We start from the raw sequence: 16,405 nt of genomic DNA, 5'->3' as shown, positions 1-16,405 counted from the left end.
ACAAGGGAAAGTATATGGTTCGTGTTAAACGACACATGCTTTCATCTTTCTCAGTTATGGGCTGTCCCGAGAAACTAAAAACTAATGACGGTCCTGGCTACACTAGTGCTGCTTTTTTACACTAAATTTCTTAAATTTAGTAAGAAATCAACCTTTTACAGCAGCAGAACATTTCACTGGAAATAAATTTGATCCACAAAAAGGAAAGCGGGTATGGTGGAAAGATGCAAAACTGACAAATACGAACTAGGCACTGTGGTAACATGGGGTAGGGGTTTTGCTGTGTTTGCCCAAAAGAAGGACAACAACCCATGTGGGTTCCCTCCCGGCAACTGAAATTGCACCATAACTTCAAAGATAAAAAGCTCTCAGAAACAAAAGGCGAAGAACCGTCAGAAATTGAAAGGCAAGCTTTGCCACCTGACACATAAATTCCATGACCTCGACATTATGACACAATCTCACCGTGTGACCTACAATACCAGTCATTCTACTCCACCAACATGGGGTCAAATAAAGGTCTTCTCACATCAAACGGAAAAATTACTACAAGAAAAAGGAATTCCAAAAACAACAGGTAATATAATTCTGGCTGCCTTTATGGTAGTCAGTGTAGTGCTGAGTATACCAGTAGTTGGGGCAACTCAAAATTATGCTTGTTGGGCATATGTTCCTTTTCCCCCTTTAATTCAGTCTGTCTGCTGGATGGACTCCTCAGTAGAAGTTTACACTAATAATAGTGCCTTCATGCCAGTCCCTAATGATGACAGCTTTCCAGCTCAACCAGAAGGAGATATGCACTTTAATTTGTCAATTGGCTATAAATATCCACCACTGTGCATTGGAATGTCACCTGGCTGTTTAGCTTATTTTTATCAGAATTGGATGTGGACCATACCATCCTTGAGTAATGATTCTTCTCAGGTACATAATGTGTTCAGTACCAACTCTTTTCAACTTATGATTGTTAAACTTAATCCACATGAGGAATGGAGGGTTCCTGTTACCACAAAAAATAACAAAAGGACTGCCAGACTGCTCCAATAAACCTACAAAGGGACCTTTTTTAGTAAATTCAATTGTATGGAATGATTGCAATGCTTCAAAGCCCGTAGTGTTCCAAACTCTACCTACAGTTGTTGTTATTGACTGGGCTCCAAGAGGGTATTTATTATTGGCGGAATTGCTCCAGCCAAAATATGACATGCTCAGAGTTTATTTGTTAGAATATGTAGAGGACGGATGGCAGTCCTACAGGTTGAGGGAATGGGTAGCTCCTTACCCATTTAAATTGATGTACACAGGCATCATTCCTCCTAGACCAAAAATGATTCATCCAATTGTTACCCCAGAACATCCTGAATTATGGAAATTAGCTGCAGCCATGACAGGAATAAGGATATGGAACACTACCTATCAACTCTTTCCTACTAATACCAAGACACCCACATTCAACATCACCTTGATGTCTAAACGGGTGATACCTATCATGAGATGTGTCAAACCCCCTCATATGCTGTTGGTTGGAAATACAATTATCATTCCCAATACACAAACTATAGAATGTGATAACTGTAAGCTGCTCACGTGCATTGATGCTACTTTTAATCCCAGAACAAGTATTCTCTTGGTAAGGGCTGGGGAGGGGGTATGAATACCAGTTTCTTTACATCATCCATGGGAGTCTTCCCCCTTTATACACATAGTCAATGAAGTTCTTAAAGGTATCCTCAAAAGAACTAAGAGATTCATTTTTACTCTTATTGCAGTCATTGCAGGTCTAATTTTGGTTACTGCAACAGCGGCAACCACTGGAGTTGCGACCCACAATTCTGTTCAAACCGCTCAATATGTTGAAGCATGGCAGGAAAACTCCTCCAGACTCTAGCTAATTTCTGATCAACTTGAGTCAGAATTCTAATCAAATTAATGATCTCTGCCAAAGTGTAATATGGCTGGGAGATAGTTATGAATTTGGAATGCTGTATGCAATTACAGCATGATTGGAATACTTCTGATTACTGCATAACGCCTTATGCTTATAATAAAGATCAACATAGCTGGGAAAAGGTCTCAAGACATTTAAAAGCCTGGGATGATAACTTAACCTTAGATATTTCAAAACTTAGGAACAAATTTTTGAGGCCTCTCAGGCTCATTTAACCACTGTTCCTGGCTCAGACATTTTTGAAACAATAACTAAAGGATTATCTGATCTTAATCCCTTTAAATGGATCAAACCCCTTGGAGGATCATTGTTGTCCCCGGCATTATTAATATTGGCATGCTTGCGTTGTCTACTTTTAGCCTGCAGATGCCTCCAAAGAGTCTGAAGAAAAGTCCGAAGTCAATGACAAGCAATGATGGTGATGGTGATCCTAGTTAATAAAAAGGGGGGAGATGTGGGTGGCAAGCCACCCAGGTGCCAAGACAAGAGACTGAGGGCACAAGTTGTTCCAGTGTGATAAAGAAAACATATAAAATAAGAATAGTTATACTAGAAATAGATTATAGATATGATGATATATGAATATTAATCATCAGCTTGTAGCATTACTCTATTCCAATATTATAATAATCCTTGCTCTACAATTATAACCTAGGAAAAACCAGGCCATACAGAGATAAGAGCTAAAGGGGCACGGTGAGAAGTGACCAGAAGACAAGTGTGAGCCCTCTGTCATGCCCGGACAGGGCCACTAGAGGGCTCCTTGGTCTAGCGGTAATGCCAGTGCCTGGGAAGGCACCCATTACCTAGTGGACTGTGGTCTAGTAGTAGTCAGTTCCTAGGGAAGACACCCGTTACTAACAGACCCGGAAAGGGAGTCTCCCTTTCCCTGGGGGAGTTAGAGAAGACTCTGTTTCACCACCTCTTGTGGAAGGCCTGACATTAGTCAGGCCCACCCACAGCCATCTGGAGGCCACAGCATCCAGCATCCCTGTGATGCTGTGCTTCAGCAGTCACGCTCCTGTTTCACTTTCACGTTCCACCCTGTACACCTGGCTCTGCCTTCTAGATAGCAGTAGCAGAATAAGTGAAAGTACTAAAAGTCTTTGAAATGCATACAAGAAATAATGGTGTAAGTTGTCCTCTCTCTCTCTCCTTCTTGGCTGCCAAACAGGGAAGGGGCCCCCTGTCCGGTGGACACGTGACTTATGTGACCTTATCAACCATTGGAGATGACTCACACTCTTCACCCTGCCCCTTTTGCCTTGTATCCAATAAATAACAGTGCAGCCAGGCATTCGGGGCCACTACCGTTCTCTGCATCTTGGTGGTAGTGGTCCCCCAGGCCCAGCTGTCTTTTCTTCTCTTTATCTTTTGTCTTTATTTCTATGATCTCTCATCTCTGCACACAAGGAGAAAAACTCACAGACCCTGTAGGGCTGGTCCCTACAGTATAAGTAGATCATGCAAAAGTATGTATGGGAGCTTCTTTTTGTAGAACTGACTGAAGAAGTGTTCATTATGAGAGTTTGAAAGACAAAAGAAGAGATAAGTGAAATAATTTTATAATATGCTATAAGAAGACTATTTTCTTTAAATATTCAGTCTTGAGCTGTCATGAGCTGAAATGCAAGATAGAACTCACAACTCCAGCAATTGGTGCTCCTTGGGTAAGGCTGTGAAACAACTCCCAAATTTCAGTGGTTCACTACAAAAACAACAAAATCATCCTTGTTCATGTTATATGAACACTGTGGGTCAGTTATGACTATGCTCCAGGCAGTGAGTCAGATTCACATCTGCTCCATGGATCTTCATCATGAGTCTAGGCTGTGATATGCTTATTCTTCTGGCAGAGGGAAAGAATGAAAGATAAGCCTTCCAGCCATATTTTAAAGTTTAATTTTTTTTTAGCAGCTCAAACACAATTTCTCATTTACGCTTCTTACTCATTGTGGGTGGACTTTGGCTTTGTCACAACCTCTAACTGGAACTTTGCTGGGTTTTGCAGCAGAGGGGAAAGAAAGGAGGAAAGTTAATGCACACTTTAATTTGCAAAGAATAATGGCCTCTAGCTCCATCCATGTTCCCACAAAGGACGTGGTCTTATTCTTTTTGATGGCTGTATAGTATTCCATGGTGCATATGTATCACACACCTCTGCAATAACACGTGTCTATATGGACCAGGCAACTTCTTGTCTTTCTGTTCCTTTCCATTCGATCTTTGCACCAATATCATAGTGACCTTTTTAACCTTTATTTTAGGTTAGAGGTACATGTGCAGGTGTGTTATATAAATAAACTTGTGTCACGGGAGTTTGTTGTACAAGTTCTTTAATCACCTAGGTACTAGGCATAGTACCTGATAGTTATTTTTCCTGATCCTCTCCCTCCTACCTTAAATAGGCCCCAGTGTCTCTTGCTCCTCTTTGTGTCCATGTGTTCTCATTGTTTAGTTCCCACTTATAAGTGAGAACATGTGGTATTTTATTTTTCTATTCCCCTTTTAGTTTGCAAAGAATAATGGCCTCTAGCTCCATCCATGTTCCTGCAAAGGACATGATCTTATTCTTTTTGATGGCTGCATAGTATTCCATGGTGCATATGTATCACATTTTCTTTATCCAGTCAACTGTTGATAGGCATTTAGGTTGATTCCGTGTCTTTGCTATTGTGAATAGTGCTGCAGTGAATGTACACATACATGTTATCTTTATGGTAGAACAACTTAGGTTCCTTTGGGTACATACCCACTAAAGGATCACTCAGTCAAATGATATTTCTGTTTTTAGGTCTTTGAGGAATCACCCACTGCTTTCCATAATGGGTGAAATAATTTACACTCCTACCAGCAGTATATAAGTGTTTCCTTTTCTCCACAACCTCACTAGCATCTGTTTTTTTTTTTAATAAACTTTCTGATTCTCGAAGTACATTTCAGGGCTACTCAAATTTCATTGGCCAAATCAAGTCATACAGCAAAGTTTAAAATTCGTGGCGTGAAGGAAATACCCTACCCATGATAGAAGGACAGGAGACTAAATATTGGTGGACAGTAATACAGTCTACCACAGCTACAATCATGTCTAACTAGTCATGCATTGCTTAATGATGGGGATACATTCTGAGAAATGTGTCCTCAGGTGATTTTATCAACCTGTGAACATCATAGAGTGTATTTACACAAACCTAGATGGTATCGCTTGCTATACACCTAAGCTATATGGTATAGCCTGTTGCTCCTAGGCTACAAACCCAATATTGTAGGCAATTGTAACACAGTAAGTATTTGTGTATTGAAACAGAAAAATAGCTAATGAATAGTAGGCTTAATACTTGGGTGATGAAATAATCTGTACAACAAAACCCCCCATAACATGGCTTCACCTAGATAACAAACATGTAACTTAAAAGTTAAAAAACATACAGTAAATATATGGTACTATAATGTTATGCAATCACCATCATATAGGTGATCCATCACTGACCAAAACTTCATTATGCAGTGTGTGACAGTATTGTATTTTCTTATTTTCAGAAATCTCAGCTTCAAGAGGGAAGGGTGTTATTTCTGTTTTCATGGTTCATAGTTCAAAGATGGTATTCAGCTCTTCTATCCGTTCATTTAATAAATATTACCAAGTATTTTGGAGGCAAAAGACATGCAGTGAAAAGCTAGATACATGATATAAATTGATAAAAAGGAACATCGGAGGACTCTTTTGATAAATGTTCACTAAAGGAATTGGCCATGTCTATCAGCAAGGAAGTAAAAGAGGAATTGACTAAATGGAAGAAATAGATCTACTTATAAATGGAGCTGTCTAACTGTAGAAATGGGAGATAGTAGGCTATAAAGAGTGGCAAAGGGTGGAGGGTACTTGTCAGAAAAGACATGGGGGTAATTTCAGTACTAAAAGGAATATTGGTTTTGGGGTCACAAAATTTGTGGTACATTTCCTCACTCATACCTGGATAAAGAAGTCACCTGTTTGGGTGACTCAGCTGTTTGGGCCAATCTCAGCCAATATTCCTACTGTCTTTCACCTAGATTACAATACCACTTTGAGAGGTTTGTCTTCCTTAGCCATGTGATGAGTCTATGACAATGGGAAGGTCAAACCTCTACTATCAGACCAGACTATAGGTGCACTCCTGGTTTGACCTGACTCGTAGATCTGTGAGGAATGAAACCTCATTTTCCTTGTCATACTAGAGAATTGCCAAAGACACTCTGCAATTTTCCTATTTAGATTATTCCTCTCAACCCCAATCCAGCATTCTCATTACTTGGCAAGTGGGATAAAAAAAGAGAACTATCCATCTACATGTTCTTTCTCTGGAATAGACTGAGCATGTAATCATGAATCTGCTTGGTCTTGACTCCATATATGATAGGACTGACCATGGGTGGGAAAAGGAGATAGAAAATAGCAAGGAGTATGTGGACATGAGGGGCAGCATGGCGGGCTACATGGTGCATGACTGAAGAGATGACTACTGGAGTGTAGGTGGACAGGATGGCACCTATGTGAGACACACATGTCCCAAATGCCTTGTAGCGGGCCTCCTGAGAGGCAAGCTGGAGAACTGCCTGGAGGATGAAGACATAAGACAGGATAGCAAAGAGCAGGTCCAACACCACAATGAACATGGCCACAGCAATGCCATAGATATTGTTGAAGCTAGTGTCCCCACACGCCAGCCTTACCACAGCCATGTGTTCACAGTAGCAATGGGCAATCACTGGGCCTCGGCAGTAGTGGAAGCGTCTCAGCAGGAAGGGGAGTGGAGTCATTAGTGTCACAGCCCGGGCCACAGCAGCCATGCCAATCCTGGTGATGAGGGACCCAGTCAGGACCGTCATGTAGTGCAATGGCTTGCAGATGGCCACATAGCGGTCAAAGGCCATGGCCAGCAGCACTGCTGACTCCATGATGGAGAAGGAGTGAAGGAAGAACATCTGGACCAGACAGGCAAAGAAGTTGATCTCCTGATCCCTGAACCAGAATATGGCAAGCATTTTGGGCAGCGTTGCAGAAGAAAGGACCAAGTCAGTGGTTGCCAACATGGCCAGAAAGAGGTACATGGGTTCATGGAGGGCTGCATCAGCCCGGATAATGAAGAGAAGGGTACAGTTGCCTAGCAGGGCCAGAGTATAAGCAAAGCAGAAGGGGATGGAGATCCAGGCATGCAGGTGTTCCAAACCAGGAATTCCTACCAACAAAAAGACAGCTGGATGTGTTGAGGTGATATTAGAGGGAAGCATGGCTCCTGGAAATCTCCTTGTCAATTTTTACAGGGCTTCTTCACCTTCTAAATATACCTTCTACAGTATATATGATTAGAGTTCAACCTGTGCTATCCCACCTGCAAAGATTACCTCTTGTTTCCATTGCTAGACATTAAACAAAATAACCTAGCAGCCTTCATAGACATGGAGAAGCATAATCCATATTTTCTACCCTCAAAGAAATTTGAATCTCATTGAGTAGATGGGATATCAATTCTATGGATATTTAATATTCTAAGACAACTTTCATAAAGGAATGGAGTATATGTAGTGTTTTCTGTGTTCTTGGTGATGTCATGAATACCTTGAAAAAAGAAGTGAAAATATGTTTAAATCAATTCATTTCTTTAGCACATACATTGGTACCATTCTACCTTTCAGTTAAGCTAAATTCCCAAATGCAAGAGCCAATTTTCTCTCCTGAAATCTGAGTTGAGTCCATGTATAAATCAAACCCATTGGTTTCTAATGCCCAAATTAATCACACAATCTGCATATTTTCCCTAAAACTACTTTGATATGGTTGCTACTAGCCATGTCACTATGTAAACCTAAATTTATACTTAATAAATTTCACATTTATACAAAATACTTTTCACGTGCTCAATAGCCACATGTGACTAGTGACTACCAAGAATATTTCCATCATTGCAGAAATTTCTGTTTAAGACCACTGCTCTACAGTACAACTTTCACATCTTCTCAGTATTCACAGGTCTCTGTAAATACAGCCATGCTGCAAGCATACTGAGAAAATGAAAGGTCCTGTTTTGGTTTTCCACTGAAACTCATGTTAAACTCCCTGTGCATGTGACTCCCCCTCCACCTGTCTTCAGTTCCTTCTTTTTGTCTCAGGAGAATTTGCTCTCATCTTTAGCAAGACTGACTTATGACTTCCAAATATCCTTCTTGTTAACAATTTTTCACCTTTTTATCTTGTTCTGGTCATTGTTCTTTTTTCAGATCCTTAAACACTAGAGTTACCCAGTTTTTACCAAGAATATTATAAAATTATAACATATATTTATAAACATTTATATTTATATATATTTATATATTATATATATTTATAACATAATTATAAAATTATAAAATATATGTTTGTATAAAATATATTTATACAAAATATAAAATATAGGATCCACTTAATGAGATTCTTTTGAGGATTAAATGAGATAATGCACTTCAAACACTTAGTAGTCACAGAAGAAAGTAAATATTGAAAACAAAAACTGGGTCTCTTTTTCAGAAAGAAACTGTTGGGAAATATAATAATTGCTCTAAGATATTATAGCTAATAGTGTCAGACAGCCATATCTGAGTCCTTCTTTCTACCGATTCCCATGTCCTAAGTAACTAGGCTTATTGTTTCCATCTAGATGCCCTATATGCAACCTGCATCCAGCATAACCAAACTGAAAACTAACTTCCTTCCATAAGATTTGGAAAATGTTTAGAATCTAAAGTTATTGGCTGAAATCATGACTGCCACATATTCTAGCGGTAGACCTTGCACAAATCACTTATGTACTAGTTTGTTTCCTTCTCTGTTAATGGGAAATAGCACTGAACTACCTTTATCTGAGGGGTATAGGGAGGTTAAGTGTGATTATGTATAAAATCATTTTGTATAATTCCTTAGTGTGCAGAGCTTTGTCATTTATATTTCTCTTCTGTAGAACTGTTACTTTTTAAAAAATTATTTATGTTGATTAATCTACCGTGACATTAAATCCTCCTCCCTTTATTCAAACCTCTGCTTTTCTTTACAGCGAAACATGTAGAAAGATCTACAATCTCAACTCTCTCAAGGATAATTGGTTTTGAAACATATCAATCTGGATTTTATTCCCATCACAAACCAAAAATTCCTTTTACTGTGACAATCAATGACCTCCATGATGATGGTGCCCTTATCACTTACCTGGCTTCATGCAACTGGACCTCTGAGCAACTTTTATCTGAATTGACCACTCTCCTGCTTAAAACTCACTTTTCTCGTGTACCACCATATTCCCGTTTCCCAGCTCCAGAGTGTCTCACTTCCTTCTCCTGCTTCTGCCCTAAATGTAAGTATTACATTTCTACAGTTCTCAAGCATCTTTTCAAACTTTATATCCATGTCATTCAGAAAATATATTAACTAAATTTAATGACAACTATTTAAACATTTTTACTGAAGAGGTTAAGGAAAAATTTATGAACAAAACAGATGGATCCCTTAGTAGAATAAGTTTGCTAAAGTTTGGAGAAGGATAATAAAAGGACATCATGATTAAATTACATATTATACAAAGTTTCATTGTTGTGATTTAAAAACCAAGGAATAGGGCAGTTATGATAGGCATTTCATGATAGGGAGCAGGAGAAGTTGAAATTTGAAATAAAAAGCTCATTATACACCTTATTAGAAAATTTGAGAAAAATTGAATGAGGTGAGGAAATACTTAGCTTCACTTCCTTAAATGCCAAACTAAAGTTTCATGCCAGTGGTATATACAGAACAATTACACAGTGAACAAGAATAGGATGAAGGAGTGGAACAGGAAAGAGAATATGGATCCAAAGTTGCCTTACTGAGATGGATAATCCAGTTCCACATGAAGAACCATAGAGAAGGAACCAAAGAATTGTCCACTCTAGACACAGAAGAGGGGAACTTTTATCCACTGGCTTCCACACCCCATAGGTCAAGGATGACCCAAGGAGTATAGATTTCCTTGCATTTTCAGGTCCATACATGTACCAGAATAACACAATGAGATATCTGAGGTGCCCATGCAATAAAGCAGAGAAACTGTGGGGTGGGATACAGCTGAGTAAGGTGCTATCAACCTACACCTGCACTCGAATGGTTCCCACAACAATGCCTACAACAAAAAGGGGAGATGACAGGACATGAGAAGACCATAATAGATTTGGAATATAGGAGTCACCCAGGGGAAAGGAACAGTCTAAGAAAATGGAACAGCCAGAGAAAATGCCCCAAGACATAAAAACACCTGTTATTCAAATATCAGCAGGCAGCCAGCACAGGTAGGATGAAGCAAATGAGCAGGAGAATCAGGTCAGAACAGTGGGGCCAAATCACACAGGGCCCCATAGGCCTTTGTGGACTTTGCAAAAGTTCCCCATTTCTCTCAGAATCAAGGACATTGTTTTCAGCAGAGAGGAGATGTATGTGACTTATACTTTTAAAGTTTTCCCTGGCATCTATGATGGAGAATAGCACAAAGAGGGAAGGGTAGGATTGGGGGAAAGTACCTGGAGACTATTGCAGGAATCCAAGGAAGGGAGAACATTGGCTCAGAATCAAGGTAGGCAGTGTATGTAGTGGAAAGTAATAGGATTGGGGATGTATTTTTAAAATGTGTCAGTGGCATTTTTGACAGGTTAGATATAGGAAGTGAGACAACAGGGAGTCGAAGATGACACCCTGATTTTTGGCATAAACCACTGATAGGAGCTGCTCCCAACTGAGATGGGGAAAGCATGAAAGGAGGAGCTCAAGACTTCAATTTTTGAACATGGTGAGTTTGAGATATCAGAAATTCAAGTGAATATGGTAATACGTATAGAAAATAAATCATATTTAAAGCCACGAAACTGTTTGAGATCACCCAGATAGTAAATGTTCACAGAAAAGAGAACTAGAGAACCCAGAACTGAATCCCAACATTAAGAATGGATGGGAGAACCCGGGAGGCGGAGCTTGCAGTGAGCTGAGATTGCGCCACTGCACTCCAGCCTGGGCGACAGAGCCAGACTCAGTCTCAAAAAAAAAAGAATGGATGGGAGAGGAGTTGGAGCACACTGAGATATTCGCAAGGGAAACTGACAGTGGAAACTATTAAGATAGAAACATTCCCAAATAACGTACTATCTTAGTATATAGAATATAGTTTACTAACAAGTGGATTATTACCATGTAAAATGCTACTGATGAGTCAAAGAACTTGAAAACACAATTGGCCTTGTGTTTAGAATTGCACAAGAGGATTGGATACCTTGATAAAAGCAATTTTGCTAGAATAGAGACAGGCAAAGCCTGACTTGACTGAGTTAGAATAGATAAGAGGGGAATTGAAGTTTGTTAACATGGCTAACTTTTTTGAGGAATTTGGAAGCAAAGGACAGCAAGTAAATAGGGCACTGGCTAAAATGGAAAGCGAAGTCAACTGTGTGTGTGTGTGTGTGTGTGTGTGTGTGTGTGTGTGTGTGTGTGTGTGTGTGTGTGTGTGTGTTTTAGAACAGAAGTATCTTGTCTTTAGCCGAAGGAAATTATCCAGTAGTAGGGGAAAACTTGAAACTTAGACGAAAAAAGAGAATACTGCTACTGAAAAGACCTTGAATATTGCATCTTTCTAGGTGGTCTGCTTGTTGACCATTGAGAATATAAACATATCCTGAAACAAACACAAATTTACATACCTTACATTCCTTGTAAGCTCCATACTAGGATATCCAACTCCATACTCGATATCCCCACATATCTTCCTCACAGATATGTCAAACCTGCCATGCCTGAGGCAGAAATCATGACTACTTCTCTTCTTGTGCTGCCCATATCTCAGAACGTAACATCCTGCCCAACCAGTTGCTCAACCTAGAATCAAGTCATCCTGGATTCTTCTCTTTTCTTCCTGCATCATATTTAATCATCAGCAAGCACACTGGATCATCCTACATAGTAAATCTCCATGTTGCCCATTGCGTTTCCAACACTTCCACCCTTCCAACACCATCACCCTTGTTCAAGCCACGGCATCTCTCAGCAACTACTGCTACAGAAGAATCCTAACAAGTACACAAAGTTCCACTTTGTTCTCCAATATTTATCCTTCAACAATTCACCATATCATGAAGTGAAGGGACTGGAGTTAAGAAACTCTACCTATTTTCCTTCTGTAAACCCAGCCTCTAACATACATAGGTGTGGAACATTTCACTAAATAAAACAGACTGCTAGATTACTGGAAGACATATTTCTCAGAACACTACTCCCCTCACGTGATTTAAGCTCAGAATTTGGGTTATCTTCTCATTTAAAATGCATCCAGAATGGAGGTTCTAAGCATCCCAATTACAATACTTTGTTACCTGCATCAGAATAAAATTCTCTTCTTAATGGAAAATACTATTTTAAATATTCATAATGTTTGTGCATTTTTGTCAGGAACAAGCCCTTATGACAACAGACATTTTTATTTTCAAGTACATATCAGTACCTAGAAACATGCCTGGCGTCTAAGAAACTCTTCTAAAATACTGTGAAATAATCCCACAAACCTGCTGCACCTTTACCTTATCTCAATATGTATTTTCCACAAAACCCACATGTTTTACTTTGAGTCTCCATGTCCCCCTAGATTCCTCCATTCAACGTTTAAACATCACTAACTACCCTGTGAGCTGTCTACCCATCTTCATACAAGAAAAAAAAAGGCATCTCTTCTATCAGATTTCTTCCTGAAAAGACAGGGTGTCTAACAGTTCATAAATCTTACTTCCTTTGAAGTTCATCTAAAATCAACTCCTCAGAAAGATGTGCTCTGAGTAGGAGTGTGAATGGAGCCAGTCTTCTTCCCCTAATATCCAGAAACTAAGACCTCTTCTGTAGTGCAAGTTTTGTCCAGACTGTTCACTGTTTTCAGAACTAAGATGTCCATGCTCAAAGGATTTATCTTCTATTTCTCCTTAAAAAAGGCCTCTGTACCCAGAATGGACTCAATTAATACTGAATCTATTTGGTTGCCTATACCTTTATCTTAAAAGGATATCAGAATGACGTATCTGAAAAACTTAGAACCAGACAAGGAAGGATAATCACATAATCAAGATACTTCAAGACTGCTTCTGGTAGAAGAACCTCAAAGATAACGTATTTCTTACCTTTCCCTGCCATCTTTCTAGTTCAGGCCTCATTTTCTTCCTCTTGACTAATGCAGAAGCCCTTTAACTGGGATGGGGGCATTTGCCAGGGGTTAGAAAAAGCAATGACAGGAGGTGAGAAGTGACAGATCCAAACTGGAATAATCAACTAAGACTTCTTGGAGATGGCCCACAGTGTTTGGCATAGGACGGAAGCAGGCATCCTCTGTGGTGGGGAGAGCATCTGGAGTTTGTGTACCAAACAGTTGGGTGGGACTATCAAGACTTCTGTTCCCTCTATTGAAGGACCAGAGTAGAAGCAATAACAGGGTTGGAGAGCTGATGCCTAAGATCAGGACTGGCTATGGGAAGAAATTGACAGTGCCCCCACCTTCCAGCTCACTCCCACCTTCCTGCTCACTCCCACCTTCCTGCTCACTGCCACCTTCCTGCTCACCCCAATAACATCACTTGTTTTCTATTTCCCTAAGTTGCAGCTCTATCCACAGTCCTCAGTCTGACTTACAATCCTGGGCCCTTTTCATTAGCTTCATGCAGCACCAGTGCTGCCTTCCTCTTTCAGTCTAAGGAGTCTTAGAAGGAGGAAGCTGGGAAGCGAGCAGCTGGCTTTAATCCTCACCAACCTCTGCCCTTCTCCCAGAAGGCTGTGGAAGCAGAAACTGCTGCACTTGAGCAGAGTCCTCAGAGACATCTCTGGCCTTTTCTCTCTGGGTTGATGCAAGGGGACTTCCCCTGACCCAAGGACTGTATCCTTGTTTCCTACAACCCATGCCTCCTCCCCAGCTAGTGGCACTGAGTTGTGCCTACCAGGGGTCATTCCCTACTTGCCAGAGGCTGTGAGACTTTCAGGTGGAGCTGGCTTGTGTCTTGGTGTTTGCTGTGCCTCTCCTTACTCTTTATCCTTACAGTGTCTTCAAAGAAAGCCAGCCTCATCAGAAAATATACACTGCAGGCAACTCCTGTCAGAAGTGACTTGAAAGGGCAGGGAGTCCAGCCTGACCAGGCCAAGGTCATCCATTAGGCATTTTATTTTGCATTCATATTTCATATTGGCCTGAGATATGCATTAATAACCAGCTCGTGACCTTGATCTGGCACCTGTCTGATCCCTGATCTATTTTTCTTATCTCTAAGGTAGAGATAACTTTTACAATATTTTCTAACTCACAAGGATAGGAGGATCTAAGTAGATAAACAAGAGGCCACTATGAATGTGATTCCTTATTAATAATTAGGAAATTACCAATCATCTATAAATGATAAAGGGTGATCTTTCTACCTACAGCTGACTTAATGTGTGCTATTTTTCAAGGACCTGAGAAGATGCTTTTCACTAGAGTTCTCCACGGATTTTGTCTACCCTAATTCCCCATAATTTTTAAAAGCAATCTCAGAACGCTGTAACTCAGTCATACTCACTCCCTTCCCACACAGGTACCCTGGAACTAACTTCCCCTTCTGTAATAGTTGGCCCTCAAGGGTGTGGACTCAGCCTTCCTCCATGATAAGTCTGATCTTTTGGGATGCTGGGATAAAGTGGAATTCCTACATAGTACATTTAAAGTTGCAGCCTAAATTAACAATGTACAGCTAGGCCAAGGGGATACAGCCTGTATGAAAAGCACCTCACCAAAACCTAATATGGCAAAAGCCAGATAAAAGCCAGACAAGAGCCAGATAGAATAGACAGGGTTTTTGTGAACAAAGCACCTTAATTTGCCCCCAACTCCATTCTGAATGGGTAATCCTGACATCATAGGAGCAGGATAAGAAGCACATGGAGTGGGGGAGTGGGCAGTGGGGCCATTGGCTCAAACCATGCTGCAGATAACTGCTGGAATATTGGAACACTTCGACTGTTTAATTCATTGACATCCTGCCCACCCTATCTTTTCTTTTGTAAAATCTAGATTCTTTTACATTCATATGCATCTTTGTTTTGGTGTTCTTCATTCCCTCCAGTTTTTTCATGTTTCCATCTGGATCATTTTTTTTCTGCATGAAAAACTACTTTTATTTTTGCTTTTATTACAGGCCATATAGTGACACATTCCATCAACTTTTGCTCATTTGTAAAATTATCTTAGTCATCTTTGTTTGTGAAAGATGACTCACGTCCTGGGCCTCTGTCTAAAATTCTATTTCAATTTGAATAGGTTTTTAAATGGGCAATTCTTCTTTCATCCACTTTAGTATATTAATTGTATTCTGCCTTCACTTGCTTTTTTTGAAGTCAAGTATCTATTAATATCAGTCTTATTGTTGATCCTGTGAATATAATGTGCCCCTACCCATACCTGGGTGCTGCTTGCTTTTTTTTTTTTTTTTTTTTTTTCAAGTTAGCTGTGATCACACAGAACATTGTAGGCCTTTGTATCAGTCTGTTCTCACACTGCTATGAAAAACTACCTGAGACTGGGTACTTTTATGGAGAAAAGAGGTTTGACTGACTCACAGTTCCTGCAGGCTGTACAGAAGCATGGCTGGGAGGCCTCAGGAAACTTAGTCATGGCAGAAGATGAAGGGGAAGCAAGCAGGTCTTACACAGCGGAGCAGGAAAAAGGGAATGGGGGCGGGGCCATACGCTTTTAAACAGAACATCAAGGGGGAAATCTGCCCCCATGATCCTATCACCTCTTACCAGGTCCCCTCTTCTGACATGTGGGGATTACAATTCGAGATGAGATTTGGGTGTGGACACAGAGCCAAACCATATCAGCCATGTAAGGATTTCACTTTGCAAAGGTTCATAATTTCTCTCAGAATAAAAGCCAAGGTTGAGCAGTGAATTGACATTAATTTGACATGTGTTTTTTAGATATTGCTTCTGACTTAATGGGAAAAGCACAAGATGATGAGGATGAAAGCAGAGAAAGGAATACAGATGCTATTGTAGGCATCCAGAGAGAAGATGGTGTTTCCAAATCAATGTGTTAATCATATATATGGAGAGAAATCAGATATATCAGATTTTATATCTATTTTTTAAGTGCCAGTGGGAATTCCTGAAAAAGTAGCTCTAGGCTGTGAGAGAAAAAGAAATCAAAGATAACACCAAGACTCCTTGCTTGAGGAACACGTAGGTGGGAAGGTGTTGTAAGGGTTGCTAGGCAGAACAGGATCCTATACTCAAGCATTGATCCTACTTTAAGGATGATGTGCACCTCTGTGTCCTAGCTTGGAATGTTGGGATGACCTAGTTTTTGAGTGATTAGAAGTATTGCATCTAGGCCTAGATAACTGCATCAAGTTTCCTTTATCCTAATCTAT

At 40.1% G+C, this 16,405-nt stretch overlaps 1 protein-coding gene across 1 annotated transcript; it reads right to left on the bottom strand.

Annotated features, from left to right (window-relative positions):
* Window positions 1-2,642: 2,642 nt before the first annotated feature.
* Window positions 2,643-13,703, bottom strand: OR52K1 (olfactory receptor family 52 subfamily K member 1). The gene is made up of 3 exons (XM_063710783.1): window positions 13,560-13,703; window positions 13,136-13,523; window positions 2,643-7,167 (listed from the first exon to the last, which is right to left on the bottom strand). The coding sequence occupies exons 2-3, from the start codon at window positions 13,146-13,148 to the stop codon at window positions 6,275-6,277; spliced, it is 906 nt and encodes a 301-aa protein (XP_063566853.1). The 5' UTR covers window positions 13,149-13,523; window positions 13,560-13,703; the 3' UTR covers window positions 2,643-6,274.
* Window positions 13,704-16,405: the final 2,702 nt, after the last annotated feature.

The sequence above is a fragment of the Gorilla gorilla genome, chromosome 9 (genome assembly GCF_029281585.2).
Source record: "Gorilla gorilla gorilla isolate KB3781 chromosome 9, NHGRI_mGorGor1-v2.1_pri, whole genome shotgun sequence".
In the NCBI taxonomy this organism is placed as follows: Eukaryota; Metazoa; Chordata; class Mammalia; order Primates; family Hominidae; genus Gorilla; species Gorilla gorilla.
This window is presented reverse-complemented; position numbering and strand designations above follow the sequence as displayed.